This window comes from Ambystoma mexicanum, chromosome 1q (assembly GCF_040938575.1).
Source record: "Ambystoma mexicanum isolate Mex_15411 chromosome 1q, UKY_AmexF1_1, whole genome shotgun sequence".
NCBI lineage: Eukaryota > Metazoa > Chordata > Amphibia > Caudata > Ambystomatidae > Ambystoma > Ambystoma mexicanum.
In genome coordinates, this window is record NC_090922.1 from 1,147,191,193 (window position 1) to 1,147,216,417 (window position 25,225).

Consider the following 25,225-nt stretch of genomic DNA (forward strand, 5'->3'; position numbering starts at 1 on the left):
CGGTGTATGGGGTGTGTTCAGGAGCGGGTGTGGGTGGGCGTGTTGGGCGTAATGATGTGGGTGTAACTGCACGTGTTTGTCCTCCTGCCACTTCTCTTCCCTGCTCCTCACTTTCCCGCACTTCTTCCTTCTTTTTACATGCGCATGGTGATTCCCTGTTTGTGCGTGTAATGTACAATTTATCTAAGCTCTCCCTACCACCGCTTCTTCCTTCTACCCCCGCTCTCTCTTCTTCTTCGCTGCAAAATTCATCCAAGAGCGACAACCCCCAATCTGTCCTTTTCCCCTTGGTTGTCACCGTTTTTAAGTCTATTAAATTCGTTCCTTCCTGTTCTCCTTTACCAGTTACTCCCCTTTGCGCTGATGTTGTAGCTACTTCTGCACCCCGACATGCATATGTTCTTACTTCACTCCCCCCTTTCCTCTCTCTTCTTTCCTCTTCCTTTTTTTCCACTAATTCACCACCAATTTCCTCTCTTTTCTTTTTCAATTCCTCCATCACTTCACTACTTACCTTCTCTAATATCCTTTCTTCCTCTCTCCTCCTTTCCCATTTCTCTCTCTCCCTTTCTAATATGCTTTCTATTACTTTACCTTCTTCGTATTTCCTGATGCTCTCGGAGAGTATTTTCTTCTTCCATAGCTCCATTTCCTTTTCTTTCTCTTCTTCCTCTCTTTTCCTGTCACGTTGTGCTGCTCGGGTTACCCTTTCTGATATTGCCTTCATCCTCTCCGCTTCCCTCTTCCTTTCTTCAGTTGGCTCCTTCATTCTCTCTAACTCATCCCTACTTTCCTTCCTTTCCCTCCTTCTTCCTCGTGCCTCTTTCTCGAGCTGCTTAATCAATGCACTCCGCTCATCCCTTAATTCAGCCAATCGTTCCTCCAACAGCTCCTCCTCTTCTTGTGACAGCTCTCCGTCTCTCGTGTTGTTCTCCTTTCCTCTTATTCCAGTGTTACCCGCGTCGTCCTTTTTCATTCTCCTCACTACCTCTTTTTCTTCTCCTGTTAATGTCCCTCGCAGCTTTAAGAGCACCTGCGCTGCTACCCACTCGTCTTGTCCTATGTTTGAAATGGGCTCTTTGCTGTTCTTCCCTCCCTTTGTGCGCACCTGCGTCAAGTCGGACCTATCGTGCTTGTCACCTCCTCCCCCCCCTGGTAGCTACCTGTAGCTGTATATGGTGGAGGGCTGCACGTGGGGTTCGAGTACCCCTCAGCTGCCATCAGTTGTTGCCTTGCTGCTTCTCGTAGCTCCGTCACAGGATATAACCCACCTTCCTCCTTCTTCACTACCTTCGCTAGGGGCATGTTGTCTGTCCCTTCCTTCTTTGCTTCTACTTCATGTACAGTGCTAGGCCTTTCATCCCCCTTCTTGTCTCTTCCCGCGCACTGTGCGATACTGGCCGCCTTTTCCCCGTTTCCTTCTTCCTCCTTAATCTCCTTCCCCTCCTTTGTTTCCTTGCTCCCCTTCCCTTCTGTCGTCCCTTCCACGGTGAAAATTCTGGTTGGCCCTGGTCGGGATCCCTGGAACATCCTCCACAACTTAAACACCTCCACGTGATGTGCCAACTTTTTCCCTTTGTACGTGTTGTGTATCTGTGTCAGTAGTGAGTGTTGGACGTATGGGTCAAAACTGCCGTTAGGCGGCCATGGTGTTGTCATTTTGTTGTCTGTTCTTTGTGTCCATTCTATGCTATATTTGATGAGCTTTTCCCTATGGGTGACAGTGTTTTACAAATATGCTGGAGGGGGGTAGTCAGGGTGTTCCCCCACCCTCCCGATCCCAACCCGTATGACATGGTTACACCGTATTTTAGCTCCCCTCAATACAGCCGTCGTTACCTGGCCCCGTAGATTGGGGACTTTCGACCGTCCGCTAAAAGTAAAACAACCAAATATAACAATTACAAATATGCAGTCCTTTTCCTCTGTTTGTTTTCTTCCTTGATACCGTTGGTACGGCCACCTGCGGCCACGGCGCATGAAGCCCCTACGGCTGCATGCCCTGTGTGACGTGCTTGTACAGCCGCCCCACTTTTCCCCTCCCCTCCTTCTTCCAACTCACTCAGCGTGGCTGGTGTTCTCCGTGCGCGGTCACTTCCCCCTCTCCACCTGTCCTGTATTTGGGGTGGCCGGCGGACTCTGTGCGCACCTCCTCCCCCCACGGCCGTTTTACTGCCCTTGTCCTCAGTTTATTCCCCCACCACCCTTCAACAACGAGATGTGGTCAAGGTGTCCTATGAGGGCCCTACGGGTGACGTCACCAACCCCTTTCAACTACTACCGGTAAGATATTTACACTTCAAGAGAGCGCGCAATACGTTTTAACTTTTTGTCCCCGTTAACCCCACAGCTGTCCTCTTGTTACGCCCGGAACAAGGTAACCAACAATACACTCTTATAAATAGGACTGCGCACGCTGCGTCGCCTCGTGTGTGACACGCCCCTCGCCGGGAGGGCTTAACCAGACAATTATCTTCCGTACTTGGCAACAATCTAGCTACCTCCTACAGGAAAACATCATCTATCTATCGAGTTTCACTGCTTGATCAATAGTGATCCTCATCTACTCATTGATCGAAAACGCCAATTCGTAGGAAAGCCACACACACCCCCTCTACAGGTGGCCACGATCTAGACCAATCAGTGTCTACGGGCAACTACACATGGTCCCTTCTTCCGTGATGTGGTAGAGGACGGCCCTCGTGCCTGCCCCGTTACCACTCACCTGTCTATCAACACTACTTGATCAAATCTTCGCCATACACTGTAATAACACCTCCCGCCGCCCTTATTACAACTCCTCCCCCCTCCCTCACAATCTCACATTGCTTTTTGGGTATGTCATACTCATCAAGTTCCCTTGATGCGGGGCTGCTCGACTGTGTGCACCCCTCCAAGCAGCTCGCCACCTCCCCTCGACTGGACCACGTCTGGACACTTGCCAACCACGGGCGGGATACTTCTCAACCGGCACCCGAGGGCCAATATCCAGATTGCGCTGTCCGGTCTTCTCGCAGTTCCGCGATGGTCCTGTAGTCCTCAAAAGAGGGCAGCTGCAGAGGGGGCCACGCCGCCGGGCCTCCTCGCAACGAGAAGCCTTGGAAAAATAAAACTGAAAAGGTAGACCTTAAACAGATCTCAGCAGTGCCTCCAACTTGTCGGGTTGATTATCCCGGGGTCGGCTGAGCCGTCCGCGGACCTCCGGGCTGGGAGGCCCCAACTCCTCCCGTGCTTCCGTGAATGAGTATGAGACACACACAAGGAGCAAAGTGGTTCTGCTGTTTATTATAACAACGGCAGGGATGGGTCTTGGATCGTACAAGTCCGTCCAGACTCTCAATCTCAGTGGGGTTCGCAGGCCCTTTTTACAGCAGTATGACGCGCTACTTGCGTCACCTGGGAAAGTTAGCAAAAAACCTATTGCCACTTCGGATTGGTTCTCCGAGTGGTAGGGTTAGTATAGGATACATATAGAGAAGAATATTAGTGGTTAAGGATGAGTCAGGTGGTATACTTGGGCTGTCCTTACTATTAGATACTTGAAAATCGTTACAAGAAGACCCCTGTTGATTGGCTGTTAGTGGAGTCAGTGATGAGTCCCCCCCGTGTTCTGATTGGTCCTCTCGCGGTGTACCTGTCACTAGCAACAATGTGTAACTATGTGTTTGTCAGACAATGTACGTGTCTGCTCATAGGCTTGTGAGCAGGTCATTCCCATCGCCGTAGATGTTCATCTTGATGCTTCGCTGTTGCAACCTGTGTCCCAGACGAGGGACCCAGGCGACTTCTGTCTCGTGGGTCTGGCACCTTGTCAGATCGGCTTGGTCACTTGTGGAGAGACCGCAGCTGGAGCGGAATTCTGCACATTTAGAGTTGTATTTCGTTTCTGTGTGCTTGGCTTTTCTTACAGGTGTGACCTTGGCGCCGGCTGGTAGCATACGAGTTGCAACATCGTGCCCTTGGCTATGAGCTCTCGCTGGGGCTCGTTCTGCGTGATCAGCACTGGTATTCTTGCTCATACAGTTTTCATGATGAGGCTCTTGCTTGCGGCCTACTCGGGTCTAGTTCATGGGTGGTGATGCATAATCCATGGTACGGAGGTCGCGGTTTGACATGGCGTCACAAGCAATGTTAGGTCTACATGATGGTGGCATCACAGGGCGAGAGGTGGGAGAAGCGTCAGCAAGCGTATATGCGAGTTCTTCAAGCGTCTTGCGCTTCTGCATTACTATAAAAGGGCCTATGCGAAAAATAACAACGATGCACGTCAGTGGGTGTGTCAGTCACCTACGTCATAGCACTGAATATGTTCTTCGTGTAGGCTGATGCATGAGTGACCAGTGTGCATGGTGGCACGTGTGTTCTTGGCAGTTGGCTAGGTTGTTGTGGCATCTCTAACGATGTTGTCTTAGTTGAGTTCATCCATTTGTCGGCATGAGTCGGGCATGCTGGTGGGCATATCCTTATGTTCCTGAACCAGGGTATTTTGTCATCTGGTCGATAGACGAACTCGTCCCGTGGGGGTTGCCTGGGCCGCAATGCTCTAGGCCATGGTAGTGATGAGATTGGGGGGAGCTTGTTCTCCCATTCTCCCACTTCACTTTACAACTGTCCCTCTACCATTACATATTGGATGGCTTTGCACTCTCTAATGTCAAACTCTACCAAAACAAACGTGCGCTTCTTCCCTGCCAAAAGTTCTCTCTCATCTCGTCCTATGCCTATCCAGTTCCCACCTTACACTCTCCCCAACTTTCTTCAGCTAGAGAACTTGGCATCATCTATGACCCTTTTCACACCTTCTCTACTTTCTTCTAAAAAACTGGAACAGCAGCTTACCTCAACTTCCAAAATATTAGGAAAGTATGGCACCTCTTTCCTTTCAACACTGCCAAGCATCTCTTAACCACTCTTTCTTCTCTAAACAGCACTACTGTGCCAGCATCCTCTTTGGTCCCCCGTCCCCCAACTATGCTTTCTGGCCTCTTGGCAACATAATTTACTTTGCTAACAGGACTCTCTTTGAACTCCCTCACTTCACACCTACTTCAGACCTACAGATTTAAATGTCTTCTCCTGGTTCACAAATGTATCCACGGTAAGGCACCACTGTATTTATCCTCCTCTATCCAAATCTACAAGCCAACTATCCTTGTGGTTCCACACCCTCCCTGTGCTACCTCTTGCTTTCCTTCTTTCTCTCTTCTTGCTCCAGTTACATCACTCTTCTCCCATACATCCGAGAAGCAGTCCACACAGATTTGTTCAAAACCAAACTAAAAGCCTACTTTCTTGCCTCCGAGTTACACTCTTAACCTATCTCTCATCTGCCTGCTAGCTAACATTTTTCTCTCACCTCTAACCTGCCTCTGTCCCTCACTTCTTCTGCCTCCACCCTAGAACTTGATCCATCTTGATAATATTTATTTTATTAGTTATTTGTAAGGCGCCTATACAACAAATGGTGTTTCAAGGTGGCACAAGACAAACAGGGGGGAAGGGAGAAGAGAGAAAGATACAATAACACACTAATAGGCCTTGTGACATTCGGATCATGTAAGTGGAGAACAAGAAGGGAGAGGGGGAAGTGCTGGATTGCGCAAAAAATGAAGTGCTAAGGTGGGAAGGGAAAAGGGGGGAAGAGGCAAGAATCAAGTGCTAAGGGGAGGCCAGAGGGCAAGTGCCAGGGATTGCAGAGGTGAGGGACAAAATGATAAGTGCGGGGGAGGGAGTGATGGAACATCTCAAGCACAGCTGGCTGTACCACCTACCTGTGCTTATCCAATGTTGGTTGTCCTTAATGTATGTATGTTCAATTATGTATTGTCCCCAGCGACTGTTCCATTTACTACCCTCCACAACCTGCTCATTAGCTCCCCCACAGTAATCCCATTGTAAGAAGCTCACTGCTTCCTGTCAAAGCTGATTTCTTATCTATTGTATGTCATTTTGTGATCAAAAGAGCAACATTCCTCCTGTATATAAATGAATAAAAAAATACAAAATACCTTTGTCTTGTCACCACCATCCTAAAGAGTATTGCAGACCTACTCTTCAGCCCAGAAATCTTGATAACGAGGGGAATTAAGAGTGTCTTTACATACCGCAGTAGGCATTCTGGAAAGATTTATTTTACTCAGTAAGTGTCTGCTATTACCAGCTTGGTTTGCTTTCATACAGGTTGGGAAACATTAGATGCCAACACCATTCAATGGCAGAGCAAACGACGCAATTGAATTATTGATGCGCTTTCAGAGAGTTTAAGGCAAATAATGATGGACTTTATTCATGAAGCCTTTGTCCACAGTATGAGTGAAGTGAATTTCTAAAGGTGAATCAGGCATGGTACATTTACCCATCTTCAATTCCTTACTATTTTCATTCAGCAAAGTGCCTTAAAATGGCAACATAGTTGGCACTGTATAAACAAATGAAATAGGTTAATAAGCTGTGTGTTGTTGCGCCTTCTTGTTGAGCATGCTCAATATATGTCCAATTGTGTCCTTGGTTGTGGTGACCTGAGTGCATTGAAACAAGCAAATTTGTTTTGGATGGCTTGAAACTGTATCTCGGCCTAAAAGGTGAGGCCTCACTTCCCCTCTACTCTGGTTAAAAAAAATGCTATTTCCACCCCACATCTCTGATGTACATAGGTAGTGCTTGCAGATTTTCAGAGCTGGATAGAAGATGAGAAGCTCAATTCCCAAGCTTTGTTTGGCCCTGCACAGTGGAAAAGTGCAGCGACAACTATAGATGGTGCAGCCCACACTAGACACTGCAAGAAAGTAAGGGGATTATCTGACGGGGATAACTCTTACAATGGAGTGGTGGGTCCCACATGTTTGGTGAGCACATTGCCAGTCCAGAGCTTGAGGTGAGGGATGCCTTTATTGATTCATGACACAATCCCTCACCCCCTCAATCAAATGTGGCCCTCTAACACCACCCAGATAGGTGGCATACTGATCCAAGTAGGAATCCCAGGCACCCTGTGTGGATGATGCCAAGTTTCCTTGACTTGGACACGTTTTACCCTGATACAATGGGGAGAAGTCATGGACCTCAGTTCGGGTGAACTCTGAAGTGAACTTGTAATGAGTGGAGGAGACCATTCATCCACCTGGGGAGAGTCCCACCTGAAAAGGGTGGATGCAGCTTTCTCTCTACCTGCCCTGGGCTTATCAAGGGTCTTGAGTGGGAATGCAGTGTAAAATGGATCCAGCTGTCCCCACCCCCAGGACTGCCCAAAGTCTACATCTTTTGGTCATTGAAGGACATAAAGGGGGTTTGCTTGACATTCCCTTGCACTGATTCTAAGGTACTGGGAATCAAGGTAGAAGTCAGGACTACAGATGCTCAAAATGATGGTCGACAGTGTCTGTGCACAAGGGATAATGCTGTAGAGGAGTTAGCAGATCAAGCCATCATTGATCTGACAGAAATGAAGAATGGCATTGGGGGCCTAAGATTAGACCACATGGCAGCTACGGACAAGAAAAAACACATCATCAATGAAATGGGGGAGAGAGTGAATGCCAATCAATAGGGGCTGTACAACGTACATTTACAGCTCCCACATATAGAGGATAGCCACGAGAGCCTCTGCTTGACATGCAACCAACTTCAAGCATAGTGCAAACAACTTCAGAAGAGGCCTGGCTATAAAGACCTGCAAATAAAATATTTGAGGGAGGGTTTGGAGGGAGAAGACATGAGAGCCTATGTCAACAACCTATTCATACTGATCTTACGAGATTATCAGGCACCCATTGCAGACAAAGCAGAGTGCAAAGGAAGGTTATGTCCTGCCAGGACTCTCACAATCATTCAAGAGATGTGCGGGTCAAGATAAATGAAAATAGAGTAGAGGAACGCATCCTTCTGTTCACAAGTAAAGAAGGCCGTATTGATTTTCTGGACAGCTCTCTGCTGCTCTTACAAGTTTCCACTAACAGTGTTCCCCGCACTGTACAGGTAAGCTACCGCTACTTGGGTCCCTTTGCCCGGTTGGGAGACCCCAGGTTTATTTTTCTCCAGTATAACAGAAATGTATATGTCCCCACTTAGGTGCCAGCAGTACGTGTCTCTTTGCAGATGCCCTGCATCGTATAATTGTTTCGAATACTTGTTGACCACACGGATGCCCCTGTTGCCTTGGCTACTCGTCCCGCAACTCGAGTGAGTGCATTCTTTAAAACCAATTCCGGTTTATTTTAAGTATTATTTATTTTATTCAGTAGCGCTCTTTTGGAGTTATTCTTTCTCCGTCCACAGGAGGGGTATGGTTTTTTCTTAAACACGCTCCCCATATTGACTCAGCTTTTTCACTATTCAAGGGTGGTCCTTGCTATTTAGAACCCACTACCGCTTTTGGCTTATCTCGATCTGTCTGACTCTTCATCACGCCATTTTCTAGATCCCACCATGTAGGTGGATCTCACACAATACATCTCCTTTGTTATGTGTTTAGCTATTAGTATAGAGTGTTTCTCTTTGATCTGTTAGTTCACTCTTTTCACCATACTAGATCTCCAGTATTCTGCTCTTCACCATCTCGCTAGCATCCCGAGTTATGTACAGCTTGTCAGTCAGTCCTTGACTGTTATGGAAATAAAATAAAAGATTTTACTTTTTGTCTCCTTGAAATGTTGTCAACAGTTCAATTGGGCCCTTATGAAGAAGAGGTTACCCTCGAAACGCGTCGGCCACTCCACAATTGGACAGCATCACCTCTCCATCATTTATTGCTTCTTCGCAATTTGTTTTAATATGTTAAACGTCACGAATTACTTTGTACAACAGAATGTGCCTTTTGGCAAATTTTGTTTTCCTCTTTGCCAAATAAATTGTTATATGCTCAACTAACAAACTGCTGTTATATATCTATATCCATATATTTGAAGGCCCTATGTGGCATCAGTAAACAGTGTGCAGGGGACGGGAGGGCCCCACTTTTTGGGTCCTCTTCTATTTTCTCTTTTCTGATTTAGGCTTTGTGCCAAGGCCTTTTTTCCTCCCCCGCACCTTTAAATTCTTAAACCAGCTCTTCTGTACATATAATGATGATTTGAATTTCTATATCAATTGTTACCAGGTGTGCACCACTGTCAGCATTTTTGTTTTCTCCATATGTACTGGTCTTCCAGTGTGGCACGTACCAAGTGGGTAGCACCCTGATATAAACCTTGTTCATTATAAATATGTCATTTTCTCGCATCAACGAGATCACAGATAAACACGCAACTACACTTGCATTTGATGCGGAAGAAGCTAAACGCATATTAGCTCTCATCAAGGATACAGACCAATCTTTACAGAGTAAAGTCAGCCCAGACAAAATAATCTTTCAATTAGAAAAACTCATTAGACGCGAGATATCGCAGAAATTACATGCCAGTACCCTAGTGGAATATTACAAATCACAGAGAATCCCTAGAGGATTGAGGGTATATTTGAGACCTACACTCTGCAGCGAGAGCAAAGCATTTGTTGCTAAATGGGATCAAATTCTGAACAAGTGTTCACTTGACTTGATCTTACTTACGATTGAGGAACTTTCCAAGTCATTGACATCCATCGACAAAGACATAGAAGCACTGACAATACAGCTTTCAGAATTCAAGTCAAAAGAGGATCTGACACAACTTTTGGAAGATATCAATTCCAAATTGAGCAATTACAAAGCAGACATAGAACAAAGGAAACTTCGTAAGTTTAAACGCGATACGTTCGATTATTTGAACGATATCGTGTATACCTGGCAGGAGTTTTACCATCACAGAAACGCCAGCAGAAGTCGAGCTAATAATCTTAACAACTCCAACTCAGGGAGTGATAGTAGTAGTAGCAGTGTGGGAGAACCAATACCGAAAGACCAGTCACAAGAACAAATTCCACAGCAAGTACCAACACCTGGGACCACAATTCCCCACCTTACACCATCTCAATCTGGGACAGTTGCTAGTACCACAGGTGTTTTTTTAGGCCTGAGAGACAGACAAAAAGAAAAAGAAAAACACGACGAGGCAAGAAAAACACAAAAAGGAAGATACAAATAAGTGAAAATCTAGTCATCAACCTATCAAGCAAAAACCTGACGAGTGGCCAACTTGATATCTTAAACCGTGGTCTTTCCTTTGTTCCTACTTGCAACACATCACTATTTGAAGAAAAAATCTGTCTTCACAGATTGTTGAGGAAATTAAGATTGAAGATGTTTTTCGAATCCGATTTGGATACAGAATCACAGGCCCTAGAGGATGACATCCTACAGATGCGCCCCAAGAGTACTTTCGACCCTCAGATTCAAAATTCGATCTTGGATCTCTTCGAGAAGAGTGTCATTAATGACCTCAAAAGAATTAATTACCATAGCACTAAACCAGTTAATATTAAGAATAGCCAACTTGAACATGTTGAACAGCTGGCTAAAGATGAAGATTTAACTATCAAACCTGCGGATAAGGGTGGGGCAATCGTGATCATGGATTCATCCTACTACACACGGAGATGTCTGGAACTACTTAACGACACCGTTACTTACACAAAACTTGATAATGATCCACTACTTAGAATCAAAGCCATCATCCAGAAAGCTATTGACAATGCTTTGGAAAACAACTGGATTGATTCAAAAACAAGTCAGTTCCTTATAAACAAATATCCAATCACGCCTGTGTTCTATGGCTTACCAAAGGTTCATAAAGACAACATTAATCCGCCACTCAGACCAATAGTTGCGGGAACTGATAGCATATTTGACCCATTGGCCATCTATGTGGATCGTTTACTTCAACCTCTAATCCAGGAAATACCAACCTACCTGAAGGACACTACAGACTTCCTCAACTGTCTACAAGAAATCATAGCCCTGGACACTAGCTGCATTCTCTTTAGTATGGATGTATGCAGCCTTTACACCTCTATTCCCCACATCGAAGGGGTTGATGCTGTACTCTGGCTCCTGTTGAATCATGAACATATAAGAGGGAACAAAGAATTTATTGTGGAATTACTGGAAATAATTCTTCACAACAGTTACTTTAGATTTCAGGGCCAATACTATGTACAATCATCAGGTACTTCAATGGGGTCGGCCATGGCTCCGGTTTATGCTAACACCTACATGTATAAATTTGAAAAAGAAAACGTGTTGGATCACCCATTTTGGTCATTTAAAATCTTGACCTGGAAACGTTATATAGATGATATCTTCGGTATCTGGTGTGGTACACGAGATGAATTGGATCTTTTTTTGGAACATCTGAATTCAGTGAACAACACAATCAAATTCACAATGGAAGTAGGGGACCCTTCATTACATTTTTTGGATGTGAGCTTACAGATCAAAGAGGGTCACATCGACACCACGGTGTACCATAAACCAACAGACGTGAATAATCTTTTACATTTCAGCAGTTTCCATCCTAAACCCATGCTCAAAAGCCTACCATTCAGTCAAATGTTAAGATTGAAGAGAATTATCTCAGACCCAGCAGGCCTTGACTCAGAATGTTCATTTCTAGTTGAACGATTTGGATCTAGGGGGTATCCAGATACTATCACAGGAGAAGCCCGCAACAGATCAGAGACCTTCACGAAGGAACAACTACGCATCCCTAAAGTCAAGGATAAGTCCACACCGCTACTCTACATTTCAAAGTACTCACGACAGAGTTTCCAAATCAGCAAAACTCTGCGTAAAAATTGGACCATACTACACAATGATCCCTCTCTCCTGAAATTATTTCCCAAAGCACCAATGATGGCCTTTAAACGTGGACATAATCTCAAAGATAAACTAGTGAGAGCGGAAAGACCTCCTAAAGACAAACAACTTGTACTGAGTACCATAAAGAAGGGTACCTTTCCCTGCTTGAACTGTACGAACTGTAACAATGTTATAAAAGGTGAAACGATATCTCACCCACAAACTGGGAAGAAATTCAAAATCAGAGACTTTTCCACCTGCCTCTCCGCAGGTGTCATCTACTCATTGAAATGTCCCTGTGGTAAATTATACATAGGACAAACCACAAGACCCGTCAAAGAAAGATGGTCAGAACACAAATCCACCATCAGATGTAAGAATCTCAGATCCCCAGTGGCAAGGCACTTCATCGAATTCCAACATACGATTGCACAAATTAAATTTCAAGTCATAGAAATTGTCAAACGTCCACACAGAGGTGGCAATTACCAATCCTTGTTGTCACAGCGAGAGAAGTACTGGATCCACACACTTGACACTTTGCAACCTAAGGGTCTGAATGATGAATTCTCTTTGAGTTGCTTTCTATAGTGAATTGTGAAACTCACATGTTACATCGCCAACTACTATACACAAGTGTCAGTATCCCGGACCTTAAAAAAAATTTTTTTCTTTGTCATTACAAGTGTTGTGACTTTGATGTTTTCTTCAAGGGAACTGTATTTTCCTATGTTTGACTTGCCTATATTCACTTAAATGTTTGCACCTGTTCACGAATGACCAATTGAACCATCTCTCCATTCGTTCGAACCTTGTATGAGTAATAGGCTACATCGCAATCTTTTATCCCCTTGCCATTGAATTATACTTGTCTCACTATATAATGAGTAGCCTCATGACTCTACATGATTTGTTTTGGACTATTAAGAGTAAACTGCATGTACCATTTGTGCTATCTATCATGACTGTAACGATTATTGTACTATTCACAAATTTCTGTTCCATTAGAACCAAAATTATAAAATGCGTTGCGATGGTGAACACCAGAATTCTTATGTTTCATTATGGAACATATTAACTCTACTTTTCTTATTTATCCTGATCTCTGGTCAGTCCCTATGAGTACGCTTGCACTATGCGCCATTGCATGATGGCCTCCATATTCCTCACTCACCGGCTTCTATGCCCTTTTCTATGTTTATTATTTAGTTTCCTTTCTACGTCTGACGGCGTGTCCCCAGCACAGCTCGTTCCCTAGGTTACGACCGCGCGGAGCCACTGCCTGCCGGTTTCAGTTTCCACTAACAGTGTTCCCCGCACTGTACAGGTAAGCTACCGCTACTTGGGTCCCTTTGCCCGGTTGGGAGACCCCAGGTTTATTTTTCTCCAGTATAACAGAAATGTATATGTCCCCACTTAGGTGCCAGCAGTACGTGTCTCTTTGCAGATGCCCTGCATCGTATAATTGTTTCGAATACTTGTTGACCACACGGATGCCCCTGTTGCCTTGGCTACTCGTCCCGCAACTCGAGTGAGTGCATTCTTTAAAACCAATTCCGGTTTATTTTAAGTATTATTTATTTTATTCAGTAGCGCTCTTTTGGAGTTATTCTTTCTCCGTCCACAGGAGGGGTATGGTTTTTTCTTAAACACGCTCCCCATATTGACTCAGCTTTTTCACTATTCAAGGGTGGTCCTTGCTATTTAGAACCCACTACCGCTTTTGGCTTATCTCGATCTGTCTGACTCTTCATCACGCCATTTTCTAGATCCCACCATGTAGGTGGATCTCACACAATACATCTCCTTTGTTATGTGTTTAGCTATTAGTATAGAGTGTTTCTCTTTGATCTGTTAGTTCACTCTTTTCACCATACTAGATCTCCAGTATTCTGCTCTTCACCATCTCGCTAGCATCCCGAGTTATGTACAGCTTGTCAGTCAGTCCTTGACTGTTATGGAAATAAAATAAAAGATTTTACTTTTTGTCTCCTTGAAATGTTGTCAACAGTTCAATTGGGCCCTTATGAAGAAGAGGTCACCCTCGAAACGCGTCGGCCACTCCACAATTGGACAGCATCACCTCTCCATCATTTATTGCTTCTTCGCAATTTGTTTTAATATGTTAAACGTCACGAATTACTTTGTACAACAGAATGTGCCTTTTGGCAAATTTTGTTTTCCTCTTTGCCAAATAAATTGTTATATGCTCAACTAACAAACTGCTGTTATATATCTATATCCATATATTTGAAGGCCCTATGTGGCATCAGTAAACAGTGTGCAGGGGACGGGAGGGCCCCACTTTTTGGGTCCTCTTCTATTTTCCCCTTACAAGATCTCATGCCCGGCAATACTTACAAGATCTCACGTCCGGCAATACTTCAGAGATTTAGGGGGAGGAAGTCTGTCATAGCAGAGCTAAACAAGAGATGGCTACACAAGATGGCTGGATATCACCTTCCAGGCTTTAATTCCAATGCAAGAACAATCAGGCTCCTGAGTCTACCTCCTCAGGGTGGGGCAAAGCCCACAGAGGTCACCCTCTCAGAATTACACTGACTTTGCAGGAGGGTACTTTGTTGAGCACCTGGATAAAGGAATCTTTGCATCCTGGTATGACTTGTCAGACGCAGAGTACAAAGAGGCATTCAGTCAGTCATACAACTTGTTTCTGCACAACCATTAAAAGTACATCAAGTTAAAGAGAGAAAGCAACATGTATAGATAGGATAAAATAAGATAAAAATGTGCACAGATACCACACAACGCATAGTAATTATAGGGTGGTTAAAAATAACTTCTCTTCTACAATACCAGGTACTACAATTGATCCTACCTGCGCTCCTATAGTTAAGTATATAAATGCCTTGACTATGTATTTAGTGTCAGGCAGGGACTGAGGTATAAAATATACTTGTTAAACCAGTGGATGTATTTGTGGTATTGCAAAAGAAAATAAGAGGACTTTGTTTAAATAAATTGTAATATTTATACATGGAATGGAATCTGTGTGGTTGTGTTAGCTGTTAGGGTGCCAAGATAATGCTGGTGCTGTCGTGAGCGTATTTGATAATTGATAAGGGTGAATAATTTGAACTTAACTATAGAAGCGCAGGGAGGATAAATTGAAGTTCTTGGTATTGGAGAAGTGATTTTTCAAAATGGATCCTCAAACTGCAACAATGACTACTCTTGAGTAGGACGGGATCAGGATAAAGAAAAGCATTATTTGTGTCAAAAATGCAGTACATTAAATCCTTTCACACAAACAAATAACTACCCTTGAACTACCCGTGAAGACCAACTCTCAAACCTTGACTCTAGCTCTCCCTCTGTTCTGATCCTTCTTGATCTTTCTTCTGCCTTTGACACAGTGAATAATTTCATCCTCATAAATCGTTTCAGTGATACCCATGGCATCACGGACCGGGCACTGGAGTGACTGACCTCCTTCCTTTCAAACCGACCCTCCCAAGTTCAATTGGGCCCTTTCCTTTCCTCCAGTTCACTCTCTACCTGTGATGTCCCTCAGGGCTCTATCCCATCCCCATGGCTCTTCAACAGCTACCTTGCCCCCTGGCCCACCTGATCTCCACCTTCTCTCCTCACTTCCAGTGTTATGCTGATGATACTCAGCTTTCCTTTAAGCTTCCATCCTCTACCTCCTCCCCTTCCTCTCTCATTCCCGACTGCCTGACTGCCATTCAGGCATGGTGCTAACAATCTCTACCGTAATGCCAGTAAGACAGAGATCCTTCTCATAGGGACACTCTGCAGGTCAGATGCTTCTCCAAGCAGAGAGTGGAAGGTAGATCCCTTTCCTCGGCAGAAGCCTTCCTCTGGAATGGCCTCCCTGCCCCCTCAGACTTGAGCCAGATCTCCTTAAGTTCTGGAATCTTCTCAAGACTTTCCTTGTCTCCTCCTCCTTCCTTCCCACCTCCTGTGCTAATGTCCCTCTGCCACTGTGACTAGTCCCTTATGAGTCTTTCTGGGGACAGGCCCTCCTTGACCAGTCTCCCCCCCAACACTCCCACCAGCACTGCCATTGGCCACCCCTCCCGGACTAGCCCGATTCTGGACCACACCTCCTTTGCACTTTTCCCTTTCCAATGTCCCCTGCACTTGCCCTTGTGGCTGCCCTCAGCACTTGCTCAGGCCCCTGAGCCCCCCACACCAGACATTCAGGATGTTATGATGGGATGAATCCTTTGTCTGATTATGCTCCTATTAGTTTATCTTCCTGCATTCGTGCCACGTGGATGTGGTCTCCTTGCCTTGCCAGCCCTGACTGACTCCTGGAAGCTGTACCTCACCTCAGAAGCTTAAATTGCCCGGCTGCCTGCCTGCCTGCCTTCATTGCACGAATATCTCATGCGGTATGAGTGTTGCAGAAAAAGAAAGCAAATTACATCATTTGAATTTATTTTATGAAAAAGAAAGTGAAAGCGCTTTTTTATTTTTTCATATATTTCAACTTGAGCACGCCGACCACTGCGTTACTTTGTATGTGCATGTACATGCACTTGGGGCAGTGGCGCTGTGGCTGGGGCCGATTCCTTTAACCTATGTGCCTGCTGTTCCTGGCACCAATTCCAGAATGGATGCTGCCTTCTTCGTTCTTTGAGAATGCCCTAGCAGTTCTTCAGCACTGCCTCCACTCATCCCTATTGGCTGCCTTTCAAAGGTCCATTTCTAAGGCCCTGTCTGTTCCTGCCAGTGCCCGGCTGTGCTCCGGACCCCACATCCTGATATCTTCAGTGAAAATGCTCCTGAAGTACATATTTACATTCAACTGTCCGCTTGACTGTTTCCCGACCTGCGCCATCACATGAGTTCTGCTACTCAGTGGCTTCCTCGGCTCCATTGAACTCTTCTCCTCTGCCTCTCATGTCATCAACCTTGCAAATGCCCCATGCTCTACGGTGACTCTGCATTCTGCCTTCACTCATTGTGTTTCATTGTCACCACCTACTGTATTGCTGTGCTGCACTTCCTGTGCAATTCCAAGACTGTGTGTGTTTGTATGAAAATCGTTTTAGTAGTGCCTCCTTCCTGCATTGAAACTGCTTGTGTGTGTGAAAATCATGTTAGCTATGCCTCCTTCCTGCATAGAAACTGCTTGTGTGTGAAACTGCTGCTGTGCCCATCCTACTTGTTTGATCTTATACCTTATACCCATTTGGCCTACTAAGTGGATCAGGTTCAGAACTGTGCTTTGCAGCATACTCACCCCCACCTCTCTTCTCAATTTTTCTCTCTTCCTCCATTGTTCAGAGATGACACTTTCCATCTCTGCTATCTTCTACAACTGCTACACTATCACCTATCCTCTCTCTCTAACTAAATCTGGATGTAAAAGCATAAAAAAAAGACATCCTTACTGCTAACCCAGGCCTCCCAATTGCAGGCACGTATGTCAGTGCATCCTCAAGAGCAATCTTCACTGGCATCCTCTTTTCCGTCCCTTCTCCTGACCTATGGAGCTCTCACCTCACTGTCACTCTCCCACCGTATTTTTCAACGTCAATTAATGGCGGCACCAAGTGGGAAGTCCTCCTTTCGGGCATCTTCTCGTCTCGCTGCTGTATTAATGTGTACATCACAGGCACAGTCCCGATTCAAGGCCCTCAGGCCAACCTCCTCCTATTTGACCGGCTCTTCCCTTCTCTCATCAACTTACGTCCTTCCCCTGCCCCTTACCCTTATGCCCCCTCTACTTCACCTCTCCAGACAGATGCCCACATCCCGACACTCTGCCTCAACAAACATTCAAAGGCAGCGATCATCTCAATCTGGCAACCCTCAACTCACGCTCAGCCATCAAACATTCTGCTGACATCAGCCTTCTCCTTAAAGACACTGACCTGGACATACTTGCACTCATGGATACTTGGATCAACGCCAGCTCAGTTACTTCGTTAGATGCCCCCTTTCCAGATGGCTATAAGATCACTTCGAAACCACGACCCCACTGTGCTGGTGGTGGTGTTGCCTTAATCTTCCCAGAGTGGATTCCGTGTACCGTCCTACCCACTCAACACTATTCGTCCTTTGAGAGCCTAGTGTGCAAATTGGTCATTCCTCCTTCTTCCACCTTAACATTTGCTACCATCTATCGGCCCCCTCGCACTTCTTCTCTTTTGCTATCAGAGTGGGCGGACTTCTGTTCCTCCCTACTCTCTACCACCTCCAACTTGCTACTACTAGTGGACCTCACCATTCACCTAGAGTCCCCTTGCACAGCAACCACCCTCTTCAAAGACCTCTGCTCCTCCCTATCACTCTCCATTCTTCCCTCTGGCCCTACCCATACTGCTGGTCACACGTTAGATGCCATCTTCCACTCCAATCTCACTCTCCCTTCTCCCCTGGTCACTCTTCTCTCCTCCCATTTGGGTCCCTTTGGCCCTGTGACAACTCCTCATAATGTTCTGCCAACCTCATTCACGAAAATCCATCCGATGAAACGAGTGTCAACTGATGCCTTCACTTCCACCTTCATTCCAACTTGCCCACCCAACACAGACGTTCCCGCTGACTCTGCTCTCAGCAACCTCTATCTTCCCATCACCGACACCCTTGACATCCTTGCCCCAGTCATGAGGATCAGCCAGAAACCTGCCTCCAAACGTAATACCTGGTACAACCCTGATCTTGCAGACCAAAAATGTAATTGCAGCACACTTCTGGCACACCCTCTGACCAACTGGCCTTCCACCTGATCCAGAGACACTACACACTCTCCATCCATGCCAAGGAAAGGACCCACATTCAGGCATAGGTGTCCAATGCATCCAACAACACGGCTGAACTCTTCAAAATCTGCAGGGAACTTGCCAACCCATTTGCAGCATCTTCTGCCCTTACTCCTTCCCAGGCCCTCTGCAATGCACTTGCTTCTCACTTTGCTTCAAAAACCCAGAACATACTGAACAGCCTTGTCACGCACTCTCCCAACCCTACCCTCCACCCTCTGCCCACCTACCATTCACCCTTCTCCTTCCTACTTCACTCCGGACTCCCCAGAAGAAGTCACCAGAGTAGTCAACTGCATTAAGGTCCCGTCCAAACAGGTTGCTGCTTGCTTCTGCAGAACCATCAAAGAAAAGATCGCCTCTCTCGCCCCTGCTCTAGCTGATCTCTGCAACCACTCCTTTGTCACTGGTTTTTTTCCATCTTCCCTCAAGCACTCCCTTGTGCAGACCCCCGCCTTAAAAAAAAAAACCTCTGCAGCCACTCCTGTCCAGCTAACTACCGCCTCATTTCCATTACCCCCTTCCTGGGAAAACTGCTAGAGAAGCTGGCCCTACCCCAACTCAACTCTCGTACCAAACTTGCTGGCGGTCTACATGACCACCAGTCTGGATTCCGAGCATGCAGAGGCACAGAAACGGCTCTTCTGAACACCCTTGGAAAATGTGCATCTCTTGACTCCAATTCCCCTGCTGTCCTCATCCTCTTGATCCATCTTTTACATTTGACACAGTGAATCATTCCATCCTCATAAAAAGGCTCCACGACACCCTTGGCATCTCAGAGCGGGCACTGTACTGGCTTACCTCCTTCCTAACTGACCGTTCCTCCAAAACCATTCTGGGCCCTTTCTCCTCCCCTTCTTCCTCCACTGCCTGTGGCACTGCGCAGGGCTCCATTCTTTCACCATGGCTTTTTAACATATACCTTTCTCTACTGGCACAACTCATTTTCTCCTTCTCCCCCAACTTCCAGTGCTACGCTGACGATGCACAACTTTTCTTCAATCTTCCCACAGACACCCTTGCACCCTCCTTCATCCCTGACTGCCTCTCTGCCATCCAGACCTCGTGCACTGCCAATGACCTTTGCCTCAATGCCAGCAAAACTGAGATTCTCCCTCTTTGGGTCCCCGGCAGCCTACTTCTTCCCTGCACGCTGGCCTTCCTCCATGGGCCCTCCTTCCCCCTCCACTGTAGCTAGGAATCTTGGAGTCATCTTCGACTCCTCCCTTTCCTTCATCCCTCATATTCAGGAGAGTGTCAAGAAGTCCCACTTTCAATTCTTCCTTCTCAAAGGGACTCTACCATTCCTCACCTTCCCCCAGAGACTCAATGTTACCCGTGCTCTGGTTCTCTCCAGGCTTGACTACTAAAATAGCCTCCTCCTTAATCTTCCTTCCTCCACCCTGCAACCCCTCCAGCTAACCCAGAATAGGGCAGCAAGACTTATCCTTGGCCTCAAGCCCAGGGACCGCATCTCTCCTGCCCTACAAAGCCTTTACTGGCTCCCTGTCTCAGCACAGATTAAATTCAAATCCCTCTTTATCATACACAAGGCGATCTGGGGCCAGGGACCACTCTATCTTCTGCGCTTCCTGACCAAATACTCTCCTTCTTGACTCCTCCATTCCTCTGGCACCACTCCTTGCAGGTTAAGTGCTTTGCTAAACAGAGAGCTGGTTGGCAATCACTTTCCTCGGCTGCGTCCCTCATGTGGAACAGCCTTGCCCTTCCTCTGTGTCTTGAGCAAGAACTCCCTATGTTCCAAAAAAACCTTAAGACCTTTCTCTTTACATCTTCCTTCTCCTCCTCTCTTCCCATCTAATCTCACAGCACTGTGACTGATGTGCATGGCCCTTATGTGTCCTCTGGGTTTTGACCCCCCCCACATCTCTCATCCCAGCCGATGTCTTCTGCTACACTTACTTGGGCTCACCCTACCGATGGGTGGTTGCACTTACGTTATGCACTTAAGTCCTTCTCCTCTTGGCACTTACCCTGAGCACTTCTCCATGAGCTTCTAAGCACCTTATCTCACACCACTCTGCCCCTGCACTTGCACTTGCATGTTCTGAACACTCACAAGGCATAGTAGGTTTGAATCCCCTTCCCTTTATTCTCATCATTTGTTGTACTATTAATGCAATTATGTATCCTTGCTGTATTTTATTGTCTTCCTTCCCCTGTCTCCATCCTGTTTGCCCTGTGGGTGCTTTGAAACAGTTTTGCTAATTGTATAAGCATCCAATAGTTGAACAATAAAATAAAAAACAATCTTTAGAAGGCAGACAAAGACTTTGCAGTTCAATGAGGGGACACATGAGGGATCCAGACAACAGGAAGGAGCTAAAAGTCATGATTTGGGGACTTCTTAGAATTTTACAAACTGAGGAATACCTAACAGAGTAAAACTGTGGATGCCTTAAAGGTGGTAGTGAGGGAGAAGATACCTACAACTCTCAAAATATACCTTGGTGCAGGAACTGCACACTTTTAAAGAAAAGCACAATCCACGCGCATGTGGCCTAAATTTAGATGACTAGCTGCTACAATTACATATGATCAGGACCACTGAGGCAGAAGAAGCTTTCCTGAGTTTAAAACAGATTTTATGAGCATGGTAACAATGCAGGGGGGCTGTTGCTAATCACCTGAAATTCATGAAGCTACAGCCTTTGTCTTGCCTCCTCGGGATTCTAAGTGGGTGTTGGGAGAAGGGGTGTAATGTAAGCAAGAAGCACTCCATGCATTCTATAGAAATCTCCATAAGTCATATTCACTGTGTATCAATGCCAGGACTCAATGAAAATGTCCATACTCTCTGGACCATTTAAACAGCCTCACTGAGACAGTGGAATGTTTAAATGGGATTACATTTTTGAGACCTAATACGTTTCCAAGCGCAGGTTGCATTATAAGATATTAAGAGCCATTGGGCCTCATTATCAACTTGCCGGTCCGGAAACAACAGTGCCGGTAAGCTTACTGGCACTGTTTTTTCCAGACCAGCAAAATACAAGTCTGCCTGCCAGAGCCACTGTGCCCGACAGGTCTGACCCTGCCGGGCACAGCGGCCACGGTAGGCAGACTGTCACGGAAGCACCGGCACCATTATTAACAGTGCCTGTGCTTCCATGGTCCCCACTCCCATAGAGTCTCTATGGGAATGGGGAACAACATTTTACCGGCGCCTGACTTTCTGGCCCGCTGGGGTTGTAATCCCCTGGTGTTATTGGGAAGTCAGGCACTGGTAAATCATTACGGGTCTGGCGGCTACCTGCTGGTAGCACCGCCACGGTTACCGCCGGACCCGTAATGAGGCCCATTCAGAGAGGGAGCAGCCCATCTGAAATTATTGAAAGGAGCACACATTAAAATTATACTGAAGGCAAAGGTCTAAAGGACTGCATGCCACATAGGCCGACAGCCCTTGTAAATCTTGATGCCAAAATATGCATTAGGGTTTGAAGCGGAATTGCCCTGGCTGGCGGCCAGGACCAGTCCAGGCCTGTGTCCCAGAAAAGGACAGTCCACAGTACCCGTAACGTCCTTTACCTGATAGATGAGGCTAATACACTGTAAGCACCAACCCTACAGTAGATGCCTAAAATATGTTTGGCACTTTCAACTGGAGTGAGCCCTCGATAAATTCAATCTTGGCCCTGAGTTGAAACAAGTGCCATTAGCCAACTGGGTTATCCCAATTATTATGATCAAAGTGAATGGGTGCCTGGTGGAGAACTTCTCCTTTGAAAGTGGGGATAGGCAACGGTGCTCCTGGTCCTGGTTCCTTGTACGGTTTGCCTAACTATGTACAAAGCAACACAAAGCAATATATCTGCTTGGTCATAGAAATTGTTGTATTGGCTCTTACAAATCGACTGGAGTCGCTGACACCACTGTTTGGGGAGCTGGGGCATTTCTGGAGGCCTCAGTCTTCAAAGTAAACTGCAAGAAATTGGAGATTTTGTAAAAAATGCTAACCCTCCGTTAATTAAACGCTTTGATCAAAATCACACCAAAAGAACAGGTACCCAAATCCATTAAATATTTTGGAATCCAAAGTGCACCCAACGAGAATGCTCTATAGACAGTGAATTTTCAAAATTTGTTTGATTCTTTTAGCTCTGACTTTACAAAATGGAGTGTGTTTTACAGCTCATGGCTGAGAAAGATCTCATGGTTGACAAAGTTCTCATAGTTCAGATATCAGTGAACAAATGTAATGCTTTGCATACGCCTGCATGTTTATTCCACACAGTCACATTAAAAATCCCCTATTTCACTTCTAAAGTATTACCTTTCTTATGTCAAATACAAATATTTCTGCACAAAAAAATCAGTTTCCCTTATTTTTATGTAAGAATATAAATGTTATCACCCAAACAAAAAGAAATCAAATAAGAAATGGACAACACTTCAGTTAGATCTAATATTCTGAGGTTTATTTGGTGTGATAAGGAAGTTAGCTCTAGTAAATTGGTTCCATTTGTCCCCAAGGCCAAATCCAGACGTCTACTACTATAATGCTGCACACCTGTGGATAACTTCAGGATAACGGCGGAATGGGTCTTGAGTACCATTGAGTCTTCATCAAACAAGCAATAGTGAGGAAAAGCATCTCCATACATCCTTGAAGAACAGGCTAGATAGATCAAAGAACCTGCATTAAGACTCTGTAACGAGAGCCACCATTGGCATAAGGGAAAAAATAGTCATGAGGGCTGATTGACCTCCTTCCCCTCTACATTTACTCATTCGCAATAAGGGGTAAGAGAAATGGAGGAAGGGAGGCTGCACCAAACTGGGAGATTTGTTTAATAAAAAATAAGTGCTTTTAGGGAGTGTTAAGCGAATTACAACCAGTGGTCGAAGTGAGCGGGAGCGGTCGGGAGCGGTGCTCCTATACTTATTTTATTTCCTATACTTTTATTTTAAAAAGAAACCGTTCTGGAACGGTGTTGTTTTAAAATAAAAGTTTAGGAAGAAGTTGAAACTTGCACTTTCAGTGCACTGCACAGGACGTTTGCTTAAAGAGCAGGCACATGTTTTTCTTTATTTTTTATATTGTGCATGGGAGGGGGGGCGGAGATGGGGTATGGGGGGAGTGGTGCAGGCCAGTAGGGAACATAGTTGCACTACTTCTTTTCGTACACTTGGACCACTGATTACAACTTGTCTGATTAACCAATCAGGTGGCTGGGAATGTGGGCAGAATTTGCCAGTGACCAGTAGCATTCTCCTGGCCACCTGCTCACCTGACCTAGGTGTCTACCATTGTGCCCCTGATTCGGCCTTGACAACAGGTCCCTTTGCCCCTTTCACCCTCAACCTATACCCACCAATGTTCCCAACCTCACCCACCTGCCCTCAATGGAGCCCCACTACACCCTCTCCTCTCAATCCCCTCCATCACTTACATTTTCACCCCGGCCTTAGCACATGCCCTGCTTCATACAGACCACAAAAATAGAAAGGTGGTGAAGTCTCTTGACCATTTTCCTTGGCAGCCATCTTGATTTGTAGGTATTATTAAGGGGAATTGGGATTGGGCATTTGCAAATGTCGGAGCCCCAGTTTCTCATTAAAAACCTATTAGCAACCTGGAGGGAGCCCCTGTATCCTTATAGCAATAAATGCCACTATGTGCAGCGGACAGAGCAAGTAACATCACATACCCTCATGAGACCATTGCTTTGCTCAGGGTTTCCTGGCTCGGGCTGGCAGACCGTTACCAGCCCTGTCTGCCCCACACAACAGGGTGTAACGCTATAGGGGAGCTGCCAGTAACTAGAAACACAAAGGGGAAGCTGTATTGAGCTGCTCACTCCCACCAGCAAAGGTTACAACTGCACATCTGTCCTAGTGCCAAAGTGTGTGGGTGTGTAGTGGATAAAGTAAAGAGATACACTGCACCCAAAGACACACGTTAGGAAGGTAAGTACCTTGTGTCCCACCGGAGTTCCCGACAAAAATTATTCTGTGGCTAAGAAGACATTTTAGGAACCAAATGAACACATTTTTGCTGAAAATGTGACATTTACGAGCCAAAGGTTGAAGACCGCTAGCTTAGAGCAACTATCTGGCTAAATTGCTTGCTGGATATGTAACGTGCCTTCCAATAGGGTTACATTTGTTGGAGCAACAAGTGTATGATATGTTGGCGCTAATCAAATTTTGTTTGCACTGTTTTGGAACCTTCATGACGTCAAAGGAATGATACATTGGGGAAATATCGGAGGTCCCTTTTGAGAAGGCCTTATTGACAAATGGAATGGCAACTACTGGAAAGGTAAGCGGAAGTCGGAAACATTTAAGAAAAATGATTAAGAGTTTTTCTTAACAAAATGTTACGATAAAGGGAAAATAATTGGTTTTAAGGAAACTAAATAAAGGTTATTTTTGGCACCAAATGCCTTTATTTGATCACACTGTGATGCAAAAGCAGACTTATTCCATCCACTCAACAAAGGCTGCAAAACGTTTCTTTGGAATTCCATTACTTACACAGTATCAAGAGGAGATAAAATAACAGACAGCCACACATTCTACCTCCACCTGTGCCTGGGTTCTTTCAATCTTTGTACAGAGGCTGCTCTGAATTTACGCCAACATTATTGCACCTGGTAACCATGTCTCTGAACTCCTGCTCATTTCCCGATGCGCTGCAGAGCTTGTACCTGATTGGCTGGTACCTTTCCCACCATGGCCTATTCGGATTTGTGATAACAATGTTTTCACTTGGAGGCGAAATCTG

General features: G+C 45.6%; 2 protein-coding genes across 4 annotated transcripts in view; one reads left to right on the forward strand and one right to left on the reverse strand.

The window, feature by feature from the left end:
• The window catches only part of LOC138560969 (pancreatic alpha-amylase-like), a 200,509-nt gene that overhangs the window by 109,667 nt on the left and 65,617 nt on the right, over positions 1 to 25,225 (reverse strand). The window contains exon 2 of the mRNA XM_069642753.1: positions 25,076 to 25,222. Coding sequence (XP_069498854.1) covers positions 25,076 to 25,222 — 147 coding nt within the window. The remainder of the gene's footprint in view (positions 1 to 25,075; positions 25,223 to 25,225) is intronic.
• Positions 7,950 to 13,749, forward strand: LOC138543098 (uncharacterized). 3 transcript variants are annotated; one of them, XR_011290574.1, is made up of 3 exons: positions 7,950 to 8,178; positions 8,659 to 13,241; positions 13,722 to 13,749. XR_011290574.1 is itself a non-coding variant. In XM_069641889.1 (2 exons), the coding sequence occupies exon 2, from the start codon at positions 10,214 to 10,216 to the stop codon at positions 12,299 to 12,301; it is 2,088 nt and encodes a 695-aa protein (XP_069497990.1). In that variant the 5' UTR covers positions 7,950 to 8,178; positions 8,659 to 10,213; the 3' UTR covers positions 12,302 to 13,715. The 3 variants fall into 3 exon arrangements, 1 of the variants encoding a protein (XP_069497990.1); XR_011290572.1 differs by lacking the exon at positions 13,722 to 13,749 and having other exon boundaries at positions 8,659 to 13,037; positions 13,131 to 13,715; XM_069641889.1 differs by lacking the exon at positions 13,722 to 13,749 and having other exon boundaries at positions 8,659 to 13,715.

Excerpts from the sequence above, each read along its gene's own strand:
- LOC138543098 (XM_069641889.1), top strand. The coding sequence starts at position 10,214 with ATGTTTTTCGAATCCGATTTGGATACAGAATCACAGGCCCTAGAGGAT.